General features: G+C 39.5%; 1 protein-coding gene across 2 annotated transcripts in view; it reads right to left on the bottom strand.

Annotated features, from left to right (window-relative positions):
- The window catches only part of tnfrsf21 (tumor necrosis factor receptor superfamily, member 21), a 34077-nt gene that overhangs the window by 14397 nt on the left and 583 nt on the right, over positions 1-19097 (bottom strand). Inside the window, exons 1-3 of one of the 2 annotated variants that reach the window (XM_023952993.2) lie at positions 15437-15804; positions 8156-8852; positions 3782-4351 (exon numbers count right to left, since the gene is read on the bottom strand). In XM_023952993.2, coding sequence (XP_023808761.1) covers positions 3782-4351; positions 8156-8852; positions 15437-15466 — 1297 coding nt within the window. In that variant the 5' untranslated portion in view covers positions 15467-15804. Of the gene's footprint in view, positions 1-3781; positions 4352-8155; positions 8853-15436; positions 15805-19097 lie in introns of those variants that run through there. The other variant, XM_078942691.1, reaches the window with a different exon arrangement.

Genomic DNA, 19097 nt, shown 5'->3' with positions numbered 1-19097 from the left:
CCTATGAATTTCACCAAGTAAATACAGAAAGAAAAAGAACTGCTGTGTGTTGCATTACAGATTTATTAGTTGCTTGTCTGATATTTTATGACATCAATAGTTTAGATTGGACCCTGGAAAAAATAATTTAAATTGAAACGAGAGAGTGAGGGGAATACAATTGTTTTACTCAAAAACACTACAACTTTAGATGTTTAATTTTTGACTTTACTATTAGTCAGAAGTGAACCCCTTAAATAAAAGTTTTCATGTGAAACATAAAAATTCGGGCTCCAACAAGCAGTCCCATCTACCAACCCTATTATTGTGTGTAGCAGGATGTGAAACAGTTGTGTGCATCAGCATCCTAACAAATATCTTTCAGTTAAATGGCATGACATCGTCCTCCCAACATTCCTTCCAATTAAAGAACATACAAAGTTAAATTAATGAAATGTGTGCGTGGATCTGTGTAAGCGCAGCAGGCGCCTTGTACCTCCAACCAAGCAACAAACCCCTTTCACATTCTGGGCTTCACAATCAGTCCCAGGCTGTAGTGAGAGCAGGCTACCCCAGCCCACCCTGATACAGCAAAGAGCCGTATATTTGAACACATGGCTTCCTGCTGGGCTTGGATGTGGAACTTGGCCTTATTAAAGGTGTAGATGTTTAATGAGGAAGGATGGTGGGCAGGTACATTGTTGTTTTCCCAAATGTTTTCCTCTACACGCTGCATCTCACTTTGGAAATATATGTTGTAAATAATATAGCTCTTAATCACATTGAGTGCAATCTGCTTATACGCCTTAGTATGCTTATATTCCCTTAAATCCACACAGTGGTGCTTATGGCCAAAGCCAACAAGGATGCCTATATGGTAAAACCAAGTTTGTGGGGTTCTCTTTCTTTTGTTCTTTAGTGTTGAAATATAGATGTAGATGAAAAAAAAGATTTTGTCATTGAGAATAGGAGTATAGTATCTAGTTAGGACTGGATCAGCTATTAATCATTTACACAAGACGGCGTAAACATTCAGACGATAAAAACAGGGTGGAAACCTGTTTTGGGAGTTCTGCGAACTTGCTATATGCTATGTTGTGCTCTACAAGATGGAGGATGGAAGAAAATGTAACATGTGTTCTTTGCATTTTGAGAGTGATTGATTATTTTCTAAACAATGATTGCACTTTTACCATTCTTTGTTTTTTTCTTACCGTCAGATAAGAAAAACCAATCAAAAAAATGTATGCTGTTATCTGCTATATTAGGGTTATTAAAAAAAAAAAAAGTGGTAACTAGAGCTAAATTTTTTTAGCATCAGTGAGATATTCCATCTGAGAAAGCCATACTTTTGGGCTTTCACAAGAAAATGTGGCTCAGACTACAGTTGCGGGGCAACTGTGGCGAAGAACTTGAGTGGCTGACCTCTGATTGCGGGTTCAATGATACCAATGTGTGTCTATGTGCCCTTGGGTGGGACACTGAAACCCATATTGCTTCTAGTGGCCTGGCTAGTGTCTTCAGTGGTAGTTCTGGTGGCATTGGTGAATAAAGGTGCACATAAGCAGGTGAAAGGTGTTTGATTTCTCAAGTGCTTTGGTCTATGAAAATGGTGAAAGGTGACATTTACTATCCTTATGATTGACCAACAAGGCCTCAGGATGGAAGACTAAAGGTTAGGTCCTAGACAGAATAGATTGGTGCAGAAAAAAGAGACCTTGGACCATTGACAATACCACCGATGGTGGTTGACCGTTTTAGCATGCCCTGTTTAACCAAGTTGGCTGTCTGTACAGTGGTGGCTGCCTTTACCATGTAAGTTTCACAGCTATCTAATGAAGTACCTAACAAAAGAAAAATGTATTGCTTCAATTTGTATTTATATGTAAGGTAACTGATTCCCAAAAGACCCAACAGTTCATATAGCTATCATAACTGTACAATATATATCTAAAAATTTCAAATTCAAGTCAAACTGAACAAGAAATGGTTGAATCTGGCTGTACTGGAGAAACCTGCAACCAAAGGATACCGATAATACTTTCAGGAAGTGTAGCATGACAGGTAAAGGACAAATTTAAAATTATAAAACGGAAATTACGGGGGAAAATGGATAGCTAAACCCTCAGTTATGATGTTTTAAAGTTAATTTATAGTAATTTGCCCCTAATAACATTTTGCCCCCTCAAACACATAGTAAAATGAAAATGTATCATCTCTCTCCCCAATAATCTGCTTTAACAATAGTGCTATTCTTTAAAAGAAAGACATAGATTTTGGAACTGGGTAAAAAAATCCAGAGGGTCATTTTACTTCCAATAATCCCAAATATTCTACTGTTTTGAGTCTTTTATTCCGTCAGCTGCATCCTTCTTTAAAAAGGACTTGCACAGGTCACATAAAGGCTTGCTGTGTCACCCTGGAAAGCCCCACTCAGCTCTGATGCAGAGGAGTAGCAGTTTTCACCATTTCCTGACCGGCTCTGTGCGATTGCCAAACTCTGCATGTGTGTGATCTCTGCTTTGACGTTTCCCTTTTTTTTCTCGTTTATTGCCCAAGTGCTTTAACAGCTCTAGTAAAGGGGCATTACAACCTTTCAAGAGGAGCCAGGCATGCACCTTGGAAGGATTAAGATGTGGGCTTTTTTTATGTTCCTCAGAGTAAATAGCAGTGTAAACTAGCTATTTGAGTTGCATTCGCAAACATACATCCACACATAAATGCATACACATGGGCAAAGGATTCCTCACACGTGAATACAACAAATACATCTACAGGAGTTTGTAACCAAAACCAACCATTTGTCAACGCTTATTTATTTTAACCCAACAAAAGATTCTATAAACATTTTATTTCCACCTCTGTTTTGGTATCTATCAGGTTTTCTCTTTGGTGTCAAGCTAAAGCCTATTTTATCAGGAAATTTAGACATCCAAGCTTAAAAAATATTGCATAGTAACAGCGATGCCACACATACTTCGTCAACAAGACCTTTAAGTTCAACGAGACAACCCTGTCCCGCACACACACGTCACCCTAACAGTTTTTCATTCCCTCTATGTATCTTTTTCTGTCATCTTGTAAGGGATCCGACTGACCCACTAGTGCACCTTGCCAACCGAACAACAACCGGGATGCAGCTGAGACCAGATTGTTCCAGTTCTCTGTGGCCACATAACAATGAGAGAGAGAGTGGCTTAGCTTTATCAAACATGCGTAGTCTGAATTTCAAAGTGAAGACTTGTGCACCTTCAACAGATGAGTCAGCATCTGTTTCTCTGATTAGCCTGTAAGGAAGAGTACAATATTAATTGTTGTTGGACAATGACAGCAGGGTGGGGCTACGGAACGGTCATGTCGATCTTTGTTTCACCACTACTCTCCACACCATGTGTCCTGGGATAGAATTGATTGGATGAGAGGCCAACAGCAGTTCAATGCCATCAACAGATGGCTCTCTGCAGCTCAGGTCAATCCAGCATCAGAACACAGCAACAACCTTTATGTAAACTGCAGATGTAGAGCACATCCACCCTAAAGCACAAAATGTTTTGACTGTTTCCTACATCTGTGTGAAACTCAAAAGACCAATGACATGCACTCATGGAGAGTTGTTTAGAGGAAGAATTTTCTGTTAAAATTGTTTTCTAAAATATTTGCCCCTATACAACACATTTGTGAAGTTAAACTAGCAGAAAACAGTGATAAGAAAGGTTTAAACAAATGCCTTTTGCAGTTTGTTCTATTGGTCTGCATTGATGTGATCTGATGGCTAAACTATTGGTCAAAATCAAAGGCTTACCCTGTCCATTGCAGCAGTAGATCCACTTTTCTCTGATTTGTGTCGGGGGTGCAGAGGATTTCTTCTGGATTGACTTTTCCATGATGCTGCTGGGATCCTGCACGGGGCCTTTCTTCAACACCCTGGAACTCCGCTTCACGCTACATACTACAATTACCACCAGCACCAGCAAGAGCAGCAGGACTATCATCCAGGGCAGGTGCTCGTTGATGTCAAAGTGATCGTGGATCGATGGCTTCGGGGAGCCTCTGTGAGAAGGTCTGTAGTAGTTGGAGACCCCACCTCCACTCCCCTGGCCTGCTGTCTTACTTATACCAGCCCTACCTGTTTCAGAACTTTCTAGACCTTCCATTGACTGCTTTCCAGGCCTTGGAATAGAGTCAGAGTTTTCTTGCTCAAATTCTGACCCCTGATCTTTGGGCTGCTTGTGAGCTGAAGCTAGCAGAGTCCATAGAGGATCCTGATTCGGCGGGGTAGGCGTGTCAGGTTCGTTAAGTAGTTCTCCCTCTGATTTTTGGTCTTCCCCACTCCAAGATTTTTGCTGAAGGGATGCCAACTGGCTGTAGGTCCCTACGAAAACCAAAGCAATTGTTTAAAAACAGCTAGAAAATTTAAAAGACAAAAAACAACCAAATTAGGTTCAAGAGCAAGCGTTAGGCAGGAACAGAGACTCATTTCAACTCACTCAGTAGACCAAAGTACTTAACCCTGGAAACTTAAACAGAAGGCAACACAGGAGGGAACACTAAAACTTTAATCCATGCGAGCAATCTGCTACACAAATCGTAAAAAGACCAACCAGCCGTTATGTAGGTTAAATAGGTTATGTTTTTTTATTGGCTAAAATAGACTTGAGTCTTTCATAGCTAAAGAAAAAGATGATTTTATTGACTAATTATTTTTACTAACTTTTTCTAAAAAACCCAAAACAGAGAAAGATTTAAACATATGTTCCTGTTACAAAGTGACCAAAAGGAATGTTAATTAAATAAGGGAAGAGTCTCATTTAATTTATTAAAGGACTTGATATTTTTCCTTATGGAGTTGAAGTCGGACTAGCCAAGATTTTACTCTTGACACATTCTTACAAAAAGTTAAGATCCGACTAAAAAAAATACAAACATGTAACTTTAACATGATGCTTTAATACAAATAGTATTGAAATTGCCCTACTGGATAGAATTGTGTGTGAACAAAATTATTATACAATAAAAGTAGTGTACCAAAACTGTAATAACTTTTGATGTTAGGATCCATGTATATTCAACGATAAATTATTTTGCTGTAGTGTGTAATGTAGCTTTTGTGTTTGTGGTGATAAGTCATCCAAATCTTATTGTACATACAACAGTTGGGTATTATCTGAGAATAAGCAAATTGAGCTAATTTTAGACGCATCTTAAAAATTAATTAATCTGTTAGACCAAAACCCCAATGATCCACATAATTCACCCAGAACATGAGCTAGAGATACTTTGTCCAGAGTACTTTAAATGCAGTTGACTTTAAGACTAGAACCATCAATTTTTAAAAACATGGACAACTATAAGTATCGTAATTAACATTTGACTTTGTAATAACTTTTATGTTTGCACTGGTTTGAAAAAAAGGCGCATTGTCAATGAATGGTCTATTTTCATACTTCTGCCATATAAAAGTCACACCGAACTATAAGACGTATTAGACAAGACAACAGAGCACACTCCTTCAGCACAAGACTGTTGCACCCACAGTGCAAGAAGGAGCACTACCGCAGGTCATTCCTCCCCACAGCCATCACACTACACAACACCGTGTTACAGTGACACACTACCGTCCCACGGTTTTTCTTTCTTTCACTCATTTATTCATTTACTTTTGTTGCAGTTGTTGCTGTTTTCAATTGTTTTTGTTCCTAAACGGTTGCTTGTTTGGCGTGTACTTTATTACTTACTTGTATTTGTATTTACAGTTGATCACATAATTGCAGTGGATCACATGTTTCTTACACTTTCGCAGGTGTATTTATTTAATATTTATTTATTTAATATGAACATCATTTGTGATGACCTTTTTTGATGTTATTTCTGAATGTCATTATTGCTGCCACAGATAAATGAATTTCCCCATCGTAAAGTCATCTAATCTAATCTGAAAAAAAAAAAAAAAAAGAGTCCGAAAAAGGTCTGTCAGTCAGTCAGACTTTATTAACTGTTTACAAAAACTCTAGAATTTGTTTTTATAATGCTATATATTTGCCACGTTAGCATGTTGACAATACCTGTGACTCCCAACCTTGTTTGCAACAAGTGCAAGACAGACTGATATTTTGATAGAGCGCTGTGTACCTCTCGAAATCACTTCTACATCAGTAAACACAACCAGAATAAATCTATATATAAGGCGCTCTGTCTTTTTTTCTTTTTTTTTTAAACTACAGCGCGACTTACAGAGTGTAAAATGCGACACAACCAAGTTCAAATGAGGTTTTGCAACAATTCTTAATCTCCGTCCTCATACTGCTTTGCTGCCAGACCCAGCTGTTCTCTTCTTAATCTCACAGTAGATCTCTGGATTGCTCATCTCTCAGTCTCCTCCTTGATTATGTTTGAGCTCAAGTGAAATCTCTAAAGATCTGAACAAAAGCGCTAAATTTTACAAATGTTTTCATCCGCCGTGCTGAGCAATGGGCTGTTCAAACTAAGTGACAGCAAACCTGGCGATGGCAGAGATCCTCAGCTGCATTGTAGCTTCTGATACTTCAGGGCTGCTTGCTCTGTGCTTTTTTCCTGTAGTTTATAGTCTATAAACATCAATGTTTCTCTGATAGTTCTTTTGGTGAGTAAAAACAAAGCCAAGTGGTGCAAAAACTATAGAACTGAGAAAAGAATAGAAGAGAAGTGGATTTTCTGATCCTATAAAGCATTCAAACAATGCCATCTGTTCAGAAATCCTTGTTTGGTTCAGAGTTTCTAAAGACAGACATGAACCAATTCAATTGTTCTCTTTTCTGAAACCTTAACTGATATAATGTAATGACGCAGGAGCAACAGATAGGGCTTGATAACCCAAACAATGTTACCTCACAGCTCAGATATTTTCACTCCCTTTGGGTTTTTTTCCACTGTCTGCTCTTCGGAAAGTTTTCCTGTGTTCATAATGAAGGGAAGTGCATCAGGGTATGTTTGCAAGTGATCCAACCACCATGGTCTCAAGAGGACTAGGGTTCTCTTTCTTGAGTTCTGGTGGGGTTCCACACCCAAAACTAAACAAAACTATCCCAGGAAACAAACCCTGGTGCAAATAAAACCTCCCAGTCAAAAAGTGACACAAAGTGCATTTAAAAAATGTATCTTGTGCACTTATGCCACTGCGCTATTAGCATAGCCACAGTAGCTGAAAAAGACAGTCTGATCGTTTATTTTAATTCTTAATCTGACCATCAGCTTTCAGTTTCTTTTGGTAAATAAAGAAATCTTCAATCTTTAGGATAATATTTTCCTCAATACTTTAAATTTGCTAGAAAACAACATTTTTCCAGATCTTTTTTGTCTTTCCAAGATTTTCTTTATAAAAGCTTAAAAAACATTCATCTTCTGTTCTAATACATGTTTGTATTCATGCTTTGCAATCCAGTCCCTATTTAATTTCTGTCCAGAATGCAGCTCACAATCTCTCATGCCAGTAAATGAAAGTATGTAGCCCCCCCCATCTCCTCAAATCCACCATACCCACACACAACTCACATGGGGTCAAATTAACTGTCTGTGCGGCTGTAAATCCCACAGCACAAACAGCTCTGACAGAACAGTGTGTGGAGGCGTCTTTGTGGGAAGAGAGAACACGCTGGCCATGAATGGTCGATTCTAAGAAGTGACCCGGAGACTGAATGAGACAGTGCTGACGTGGAAACAGTACCAGAGGTCAAGGCAGAGCGAAGGCGGATACAAACAAAGGGAGGAGGCAATGTTTCTCATGTTGTTGTTTGAAGAGAAAAATAATCATGTGATTTTTCAACATTGAGTTTTCCTGAACTAATGTTATAAACACACGGAGCAGGTACCAGAGCTTCTCTCTTTATTTAGGACTTTCCCAAAAGAAAAGTGCTGAGGTCATGAACCAAGAACAAAGTGATTGATTAAGCTTAATATTGGGGCATCAGTGTAATACAATACAAAAATGATATACAGTATTGATTTGTAAGGCCAATTACTTTCCTAGGGATGCATTTGCTACTACGTTTCTTAGTAGATCACCTAATATTTTTTGCCAAATTTCATTTTTACCTTTATAATTAAATAATACACTAAGAGATTCCATTAAAAACAAAAAAAATTACTCTAGAAAGTTTCAAACTTGAGTACAAAGAGCTTATTTGTCTTATTGTGGTCTCACCTTTATGAGCAGGTCCATAGAGTATTGATGTCAAAGTTGAGGAAATGGGTTCCTGTTTAATTGCAGCATGTTCAGGGCCAAATGAAGAGGATGGGGGGAACAAAGATGGGGTAGTGGAGGGAGGTCCACAGACATTATCAGTTTCTCTAGTCCCTGTTGATAGAAGCACTAACCCCAGAGCTCGACAGTCTGTATGATTCCTACACTTTGTTGCTCTGGATTCCACGCTGGAAAATGTCCCCTTGGTACAAGGTCTGCAGAGGACGTCCTCCGTCTGAGTCCCCCGCTTTTTCACCCGAGTACCCGGAGGACAAAGGGAGTGGGGTTTACACCCTCCGTCAGCACCCCTTGGAGAGAAGCTATTGGGTGGACATGCACAGACCCGGTCCTGGGTGGTCGTGCAGGGCTCTTTCTCGGTGAAGCCCACAGGGCAGGGAGCCCGACAGCGATGGCATTGCTGGACTCCATTCTCACCCCGTGTGAAAGTACCCTCAGGGCAAGGAGTGCACTCCCTCACAGATGATGGGGAACAGTGAGTTGACACATAGGTGCCAGCTGGACACTTGTCACATGCCAGCTTGGTGCCCGAGCTGGGGTCAGTGTGTTGATAATGGCGTGCAGAAAGGGTGGGCTGGTCTTCTACGCTGGTTGCAGTCAAGGCCCGAGCTGAAATATCAGCCACCATTGAACATAAGAGCTGAGGGAAAAGAGAAGAATAAGTTATTATAGGTAAAACTACAAAGAATGATACTCACTAAAATATGCTCTGGTTTAGCAACCATGAACCATAATAACACAAAATGTTGGTATGAATTAAAAAAGCGCAATAAATCCTGAGGAGATCCTCAACATCAACACACTACTGTTAGTTTTGTCAGGAACCTGGGCCACGTCCGACCCCAATCCTGTAGCATCCCAAAATGACACTGTTGTATCCTTTACAACAGCAGTGGTGCAGCGGTAGGGCGGTCGACCCATGATCGTAATATTGCAGGTTCGATTCCCGCCTTGCACGCCCATGTGTCGAAGTGTCCTTGGGCAAGACACTGAACCCCACCTTGCCTCTGGTGGGAGGTTGGCGCCAGTGTTTGGCAGCGGAGCCGCCATCAGTGTGTGAATGTGTGTGTGCATGGGTGAATGGGACTGTGACTGTAAAGCGCTTTGGGCCTTCGTAAGAAGGTAGAAAGCGCTATATAGGTATACGCCATTTACCATTTACCATTTATCTGCAGGTCATTCTGAAGTTGTGTGGAAGTTAGTCAAAGTTCCTCATGTTGTCACTTTTCATTCATTTTCCAATTCTATCCACATCCAGGCAGGTTAGCTATGCTCCTATGGGCTGGAAATCCCTTGATGATACATTGATGGACAGTGGACACAATAAAATCAAGACCTCTGAAGATGAACTTTTGCCCTTGAGATTTTCCATGTTTTTTTCATGTTTTTCTCCCAAATCCCCAGATTTCTCCATGCTCAGTGCAACACTCAACACAAAGATTCACAGGAGCATGGAATGCTTGAAAAGGAATTATTTATTTCACATTTTTAAAAAGGTGCCAAAAATGTTGTCCAGTCTATTTGGTAGTTCTGGATGAATTTGTGTTGTTTCCCCTGCTGACAGAACCCCAGCCAGCTGGTGCGTTTGGTTTGCAGAGTTTTTGAAATCAATTCATCGTAACAAACCCCTTTTTACATTCAATAATGGTAATGGCGTTGGAAAAACTGTTACTGAAAGATGGATCAGTATTTGGTAATGTCCCTACATTAAACAGTATAACTACAAACACTGGTATGAACTCACTACTGCATGGATAATGGAGCAGAGCTACTTCATTTAAGTTTTTCTGTGACTGCTACATTTCCCCCTCTCTTACTATTGATGCTAAATCCAAGAGTTTATCCAGAATCAGTAAGGATTTAGAAGAAGGATGTAGAACAGATGCAACAATTTGATTTTGCTGCATGCGGGGACTTTCATCTGTTATTGGAAGCTTGGGAGAGGAGGATAATTGACACTGCCCTGATGCCTCCGAGACTCTCTGACAGGGCAGAAGGGGCAGATCTGAGGGTGGAGGCGTCAGTCTGGCAGCTCTTGTTTACATCCTGAAGACAAAAGTGTGGCACCACTGCACCAAAACTGCAGAGCTGCTTTCTGTTGAGCACACTCATCTACACACACACACACACACACCCACACACACACACACACACACACAAAGCCAGCTCTCTACTCCTTTGACATTAAGTCTGTGAGCAGAATGTAATTCTACCTTCATCTGCAGCGACAGTGTAGGCTGTCTGCTGACACGCCCAGAGACCCATCTGTATGACCTGGTGAAGGACTTCTTTAGGAGACAGGTGGCTGAACATGTAACATCACCTCTGGTTGTTAGTTCTGTGTGCGTCCATTTAAAGCGTGTAACGAGCTGCTGTGGCAAATTTTTATAGGATGTTTGATTATGGTTCTCATTTGTAAAACAACCCAGACAGACAGACACCCGTACTGATTGATGGATGCTTTTGGTACTCATAGAAACATGTAGTTTGAGTTAAGGCACAGAGTATTGAAGACTTTAACCCTTGTGCTATCTTATGGGGACCAGATGACCCCACCCTTACATTGACGTATTCTCCCTACCATGACAAAGGTAGATAAAGGTGAAGAGGATTTCATGTAATCCATGGACACCAGTGAAGATCACAAATCATTGAAGAAAAAAGGTTCAGAGCACTGTCTAGTGGGTCTAGATGACCCAACTCCCAACATTAAAGTGCCTAGGATAGCACAAGGGTTAGACAAATACGCAAAGCCATATAATATTCATAAATATGAAACAATAAATACTTATCCAAACATAGTCCTAGAGCAAGGATGGGCAGCTCTAGGCCTTAAGGACTGGTGTGTCAGCATGATTTCCAGAAATCTTAGCCCTACTCATGACGGATTACCTAGTTCAGGTGTGTCCAGCCAATTAGAACATGGAAGAGCAGGGGATGTCAGTAAACATGCAGTAATGTCACCCTAAAGGCCTGGAGTTGCCCATCCCTGCACTAGAGCAAGTGAATAATAAACAACACGGATGAAGCATGCCACCATGGGGTAAAATACTCTGTATTGGCCTCATGTGGAGCCAGTTTTTTAGCTCTGTGGTTGTTGCTAGGGTTAGGCCTCAAGCTAGGTTCACACCGAACATGGTTAGTGCATCAAATTTGGGTCCACCGCCTCTGTTTTGATACCATCAAATTCACTGCTAGAAGCTTTTTATTAGGGTGTGTTTATAAACCTGACCTGACACATGTGGGAGGAGCTACTGTCACTGCTACATTGTGGAAGACACGGATGATGTTGAGAAAGAAGCTTGGCTTTATTTATTCTGGAGAGCACTATAAAGGCACCGGCAAGCATGTTGCTATGTGTGGCTTCATGATCCCGTTAAACGGACACTCCCAATATGGTGAGTTTACCATCAATGTCTTTGCCACTACAAAAACTGATTCAAAGCTGAGTTCCTGATTGGTTAACAGTCTTCATCAAAGATCAGCTTTTTAAAATATGGACGCACCAAGAAATTCCCACAAACCTCAGAATTGTTGAGACCCTGTACTGCCTTTCCATGCAGAAAGCGTCGTTTCACCAGCCAGAAAGCACTACCTCTTGAGAATCACGACGTTTAAAAATGCACCGCAGGACCTCCCACTTAACAATGAAATTTGACATGCAAATCAGATTTGATGTGAAGGTAGCTCAAGTCAAATCCAACTTGAGGTATAAACACAAGTTATTGAAGCCTTGTTGTTCACAGAGTAACCACAAGGTGGCTTGTTGTGCAACTAAGTGGTTCCCCCATTCACGCCAGTATTAGTTGATCAAACTGTACAACACCAGTAAAGTGAGGTACAGATCATCTGTTAAGATTTGTTCACCTCTTTTGTTACATTTATTCACAATTTGATGTCAAAATTGCACTTAAGCTGGAACATTAGCTTTAGATTTAACCATTGAGTCATTAGCTTGGAACAACCTTTAGGCAACTGTGAGGCCTGCTTTTCCTGTATGTTTGATCCTTTTCATACAGTAAAAGGAAATATCTTTGCTTGTGTAACAACCCGCCTACTTTACATGGATGAACAACCTTCATCTACAATTGTTCTGACACGGACGGCCAAACAGTAAAAACATGCACTCCCACACGGACTGTAAACTTGCATCAGCACACACTCACGCTCATTCAGTACCTGTTGCTGTGTGGCCCCACCTCAGAGAAAGAGAGTCTGTTTGGACTCAATCGCGCTAAATTTATTTCAGACAATAGCCTGAAATGATTGCTGCTAATGACTCGAGCCGGGAGGGCTGTGGGTGGGACTGAGGTCATCTTGAAAGCATCAGCCTTTGGTGGCTTGGGTGGTCTTTGATGTAACGTTCTAATCACAGTGAGTTTTGTTTAGCGAGACTTACAGGAAACCTACACTGAGTCACAATCAAGAAAATAATTATAAGTAAAACCAAAAACCATAAACTAGGCGTGGAGGTAGCCGTTTTGATCTGGTAGCTGGTAAATTAAGCAGCTTGTCCAACCAACAATTGGGTGTTTTCCAAGTTTGAGACAGTCAATTCCCAAAGTTTTTTAATTTGAATTATATCTTAGATGTCTAGAACATCCACTTTGATAGAGAGTCATTCAAAGACATTGAACAAGTTTAGCTCCTTTTATTGGTCTGGATCTCACTGAACTATGTCCTATAACTAAGCTAGAATGAGAAGGTTGCTACACTTTTGTTTGTTTGAAGGGGAACTTTATTTACCTTTATGAAAGCATCTATGGCTCACGCGATTGACGCTTGGTTCAATACAACCCACTTTCAACATCAAAGGTCATTTGACAGACCTTCACAAAAGTTTTATTATATCTGTGACCAATAGTTCCAAAAATGAAGGATGCAATGTTTAACGTTCACTCAGATGAAAACCACTGGAAACATAAAACTACAAAATTCTGCAAATGCATTCCAACTAACTCACAATATAGTAGACGATAACGTGCTGTATGGTCTGTAGAAATACTGAACACACTAGCAATGAAAAAAGGAAATTAGATATGATCACAGGTGATGAACCTTTTCGCGAAAATACTGCAGCTGTCGCCAAAATAACCTGCATATTTCAATCTGCAACAACTCTTCCACCGCTTACAGAATTCATGTAGTTCCAACAGATCCTGAGAAAAAAAGCTCTGAGCCAACATGCAAAAATATGCTTTTCTCCACATCCAAGTCGGTTGGTTTACATTAATCGTGATACCACTTTACTGCTGTGAAGAGTTGCATATCAACACAAAGCAGCGTTTCTCCTCTTCAGAATTTTTTTGGAATTGCGTTAATAGCGTAAACATTTGAAGAGTTAAGGTAGTTCAACGCCAATGGCAAAGAATGACTAAATATTGGTCGTAGTGACTTAGTTGTAAAATATTTTAGGTTAATGATGCCTAAAGACCCGTATACACTGGGACGAATATTCACCAGGCGTTATTCACCAGCGTTTTTCGCCACGTTTTTTGTGTTCACACCCAGGCGATTTTCGCTGACGATGAGCCGAGCGAACATGCAATTTCATTCATTAATGTAAAACAGAAATACTCCTGTACACAAGGTGGCGCTGCGCAACTTTACGCTTCTTAAAGTCGCTTTTCACTCAAAAGAAGAGGGCAAGTATTTACGCGCTTGTCAGAATAATACAAAGAAAACATGAATATTTCAAGCACCAATAGCTCCAACTGGTGCTTGGTTCGGGGATATTTTAGAATGTCCGTCATTATTTCTTCGCGGCAGTGTAGACGCTACTTGGCGTATATCTTCTTCGCTGGTATGTGTGCTCAGCAAGGCAGTTTTGTGTTTGAGCGCCCCCAAGTTGTGTTTTACTGTAACTTCAGAAGCTCCAGACACGTGTGCAAAAGCGCCATTCTCATTGGTCGAATAGATTTCGACGCGAGACGTCAAAAAAAAAAAACGAACCCGAGGCGTTGTTTTTTTTTTGACGCGTGGCGTTTTTTCGCGTCGGTGTGCACACTAACATTGGTGCCCTGTGTTTAGTCACGAGGCGTTAAATTCGTCCCGGTGTGAACGGGCCTTAACACTGGCTTACTAGCAGTTGTAAGTTGTATATTGTCACATGGCCCAAAATTTGTATACCCATCTGACAAATCTTGAACAAATCACTTCTGGTGAAAATGTAAATAAAAATTATGCTTTCAGTGCTTTGTCATGTTATCTTCTAAAAAATCTTTTATATGTTATGCCATTATAGTGTATATAGTCTAGATTCTTCTTGTTGTTAAATGTTATTATCTTTGCATTTTTGCACATTTTAAATGCCCTTTCATTCTTTTTACACATTGCTGTTGTTCTTCTTTTTTCTCTATTTTGGACTGAACTGCTGTAACAATTGAATTTCCCCAACGTGGGATCAATAAAGAATAACTTATCTTATCTTCTTTCAAATGAACTTGCTGGTTAGATAAACATAACTTTCATTAAACATTTACAAGGGTTATGCATATTTTTAGACTTGACTAAGTATAAAAAAATGCTTTTTTTTCCTCTCTTTGTTCAATCAAAGTCTATTCGTTTTTGAACATCACATTTGAGTTTGCACTTTAGGAGGTATAAATCTGAACCTCCTGCACAGAAACCACAACTTTGCACTAAAGTTTCCCGGGTACTATTTCCAGACCGAAAGACTCTATTAGGGTGAAATTTAAAAAAAATCTAGAAAGCATGGAGTACTGTAGGTCATCTCATGGGATAAGCTCCAGCAACCCTCACGGTGACAAGGCAGGTGTATGTTGGATGGATGGATGGATGGATACAGATAAGCCGCACCTTCATATTCCGTGCACATATGTTCACTGTCTGCTATATAGGGCTGCATGTGGACAGTGCATACAGATCAGTCCTCATAGACATAACCGGTTTGGAAAAATGAATTCGATCAATAGAAATGCATCCACAATCTGCAGTTATTCTGCATTTCCTACTGCAGTGGACTAACCGTGTAACTTTAAACCTATTCTGCAGATTTTTGAGGATCTTGTCACTTAAGTGTCCCTTAATGAAAAGGATAATCAGTACAGTTCTTGGTTAAATAGATGTTTTCACTGAGAATTATCAGTTCCACACGACTTAAAGACAAACAAACCAAAAAAAATGGAGACTGGCCCTTTAACTGAAAAACCTCAATCAAGAATACACAACAGGCAGGGAGTTGCATGGAAATGTCAGACTCACCACTGCAGACACACACATGACAGGCATCATCCTGATTTACAGAAGATGTTGAAGGTTCGAGCAAACGAGGTCCAAGTTGGCTGCTTGAGTGACACTTTTCATCTCTGGGTGTTTGTCATCATCATCATCATCATCATCCTCCTCAGTTGGGAGGGAAGCTGAGCTCGTCTGTGGAGCAGCGGCAGCCTCAACTGCAGCGTTTTATAGTCTGTGTGTTCGACTGACGCGCTCTCAGACGGAGGAGGGCTCGCGCAGCTGAGCACGCGGTGGTAATTCCCATAGCGACGAGTGATGAGGACCGCCGCCGCGCCCATGTGCAGCTCTGCCGGTGTGCAGTGCTGCCTGTTCACTGACCGCTGCGGACCTCCTGACGGCGCGCTGACGTCAGCCGAGTGGGCGCGGCTTCTCGCGGCTTCTCGACCAATGGGAGCGCGAAGGTGGCGTGTTTGTTAGAGGTGATCCAGACTGATATAATAATGTCATCATGTCCTGAAAGAGCAGGGAATCTGAAAAAGCCTGACGTTTACGCTCTTATTTGATTTTTTTTTTAATAAAAAGAACTTAGAATTAGGGGTTTGTCATGAGAATAAGAACATTTTAAAAAGTCTACATAATAGTATATTGATGAGATATTTTTTTCTGAATGAAAACACAAAAAAGCATGTTTTGCTGTGTTATGATTTTACTTTTCTTGCTTTATCTCACACTAGATTATAAAAACTACGTTCTTTTTTGGAGATTATAATGGATTTACTCTGCTAAATCATCTGCATTCTGTCAACCAAGTTTTATTCTGCTAAAATTTGTTGACAAATATTCTATTTCATCAAGAAGAATCACCATAAAAGTAATGTTTAACTAAAAAGAAAAAAAAAAAGAACTGAAGTCAAAGACTGCTTTGATTATGGTAGTGGCCATTTGTTGGCAAGATTTGTTGTTTACTAGTTGGTTGACATGTTCATCCGTTAGTCAAAAAGTATTTGATTGTTTAAACTTTTCAGTGTAAAATGAGTCATTGATAGCAGCATTGCTAATTCTCCTTTAGTAGTTGTTTACTATCGTTAAAGACCCACTTGGATGAAAATTGTAATTTAGGTATTTTTATTATGTTGTTGCATTTTTCTGATGACAAATATTAGGAAAACTAATTCAAAATTGGATTTCTAAGTATATATTTATTCAAATTGTTTTAAATATTAATTTTTGACTACTAGCGTCATGAAAATAAAGATTTTTGCCGATGATAGTGAGGAGGGGGGTGTATAGTACTCACTATACTCACTACACTTCATCAATAATTTCAATTTTGACTAGATTTTTACTTGTTTTTTAACCACTTCCATCGTTTCCAGACAAACTGTTCCCAAAAAACATAAACATGACCTTTCAGCTTTTATTTTTGTTTTGCGAAAAGTTAACATTGTCTAATTCTTCTGTTTTACCAGCCAACGAGAATGTGTGGCTGAAAGATATCTGAACATCTGATCCTACTAAGTTTGTAATTCAAAGCCCTTAGAGTGACGAATATATCTTATTTACGGTAATATTGTTTCATTTCAATTTGAAACCAAAGATCAACACAAGTAACCTGGATATGATGAGTTTCAGGAGCCAAATAAACTTCCTCGCAAACCTACATAAGAACCTCAGCCCATTTTTTAGTGTGTTCATGTCTCTGGTTTGGTGAAACCAAGTCATAATGTTGTCCCAGTCAGATCATCATTTTGACTCTATCCTTATCATTTATTTCAGTGCTCTTTATGATCCAAACTTTGTTTGAATGCAGAGTTTTTATAATAGAGCTGAAGATCCGGATTGGGGTTCTTCCAGGAAAGCTTGCTTCTGGTAGTTGAGGTTGAGTAGATAAATATTGTCATCAAATCAGAGGACTTGGGATCTCCGGTCTGAGAGTCATCAAGTCCCAACATGTGAGTAACATCTGTCTGACCACACTGGAGGCCTGCTAGTGGGACAGCTGCGCTAATGAGTGTCACGACGTAAACTTCCATCCAAAACCTCTGAGGACATGTGGACCTTGTTGGTTTTTATTGTGCTTGTGGTTTTCTGTTGAAGCCTGCATTTAGGTATTTTGGATGTAAACAGATGGGATTCAACAACCGCTTGATTGCCGTTTTTTGTTCATTCTAGCTTCTTTGCAGGGTTACTTTGATTTCCTCACTATAAGCTAAAGAGGTGTACCTTACATTAATAACAACAATTTAACAAGTTGCCTCTGGGAGACTTGTCATCATTTTTGTGTTTTGGTTTCCAGTAACGTTTTAACAACAAACACAATCTAAAGGTCAGAGTCAGAGTTTGCTCTGACTCAGCAGCAGTTGTCCACCCCCAGTTCCCAAAAGTTACCTTGTTTTAATCAAAAATGTTTCTCATGGGGTCTTTAAAGGGAAAAAAGGCTCAAAGAGTGTATTTGTGGTTGTGAAAGGCTATAGAGTTTTATTTTGTTCTCAAAGGATATTTATAGTTGGCAGCAGCGGATGCAGTTTATTTTTCTCAAACAGAATAGGGGCTGTGGAGATTTTGTGTATTTGGATTACATCACAATTCAATTCAATTTGATTTATATAGCCCAAATTCACAAACAACAGTCGTCTCAATGGGCTTCGTACTGGTAATTGTAAGGTAAACATAAATCTGAAAGGATCATAAATGCATAGAATTCAATAAGAGAATACTAAACTTTAGCTAAACAGACTAAACCAAACTGGCATCCCTGCCCTTCGCAGAGGTCATTGTTGTGTATAAAAATTGATTTGAAGCTATATTAGTGTACATTTTGCTTTATTTCTGTGATTTGTATCAAACATGTAAAATATTTCTAAATTCTGTGGCACAAGAACACATCATTACCCGTTAAGAACAACACAATCTGACCCAATGAATCGAATTTTACATAAAAATCTTTTGTGAATTTAAGCGCTTTTAGTTTACACTGTGTTTAGTTTCTGTGTCACACTTTGAGGTGAGTTTACCTACACAGGACTGTAAATGAGTTGTTGTTTTTCCCCATTACTCTTTTGTGAAATGACCCTCACAAAGTCCAAAAGGCCTTTGTCATCAGATTTGTGACTCACTCACCCCTAAAGTCAGCATAGACATTTTTTTCCGTCTTATTTTTGTGAGGAAATGCTTACTAATGGAGTACGGAGTATGAATAATTGAATAGGCCTTGTTGCTCACAGATGAATCCCAAGTTTTGATGGCTTCCAAGCTTGTGTTTGCCAAGAAAAACATTTGTACTACATGAGTAACACATGTGGGGATCTGCTTTCTGACATGTTTTAATGCTATTTCTGCAAGCATAAGGAAAAGCAATGAAAATGACTGATAAAGAGGTTGGTGCGATTCTACAAAGCCTGTTGGATGACATACAAAAAATAAAATAAAATAAAATGTTTCCTCGAGATAGTTAATTCGTACTAACAAAATATTATTTTGCGACCAAGAAGTAGTTAATTCATATGATAAAAATTTTTATTTGTGCCCAAAAAATAGTTAATTTGTACAAACAGAATGTTAATTCATGGCTAAGAAATAGTTAATTTGTATGAATGAAATATTATTCGGGATGAATAAATAGCTAATTTCTGCGACTAAACTCTTAATAAGCAGCTAGGAAATAGGTAATTCATATGAACAAAAT

Source organism: Oryzias latipes, chromosome 24, assembly GCF_053564925.1.
Source record: "Oryzias latipes strain Hd-rR chromosome 24, Olatipes_Hd-rR_3.1".
Lineage (NCBI taxonomy): Eukaryota > Metazoa > Chordata > Actinopteri > Beloniformes > Adrianichthyidae > Oryzias > Oryzias latipes.
This window is presented reverse-complemented; position numbering and strand designations above follow the sequence as displayed.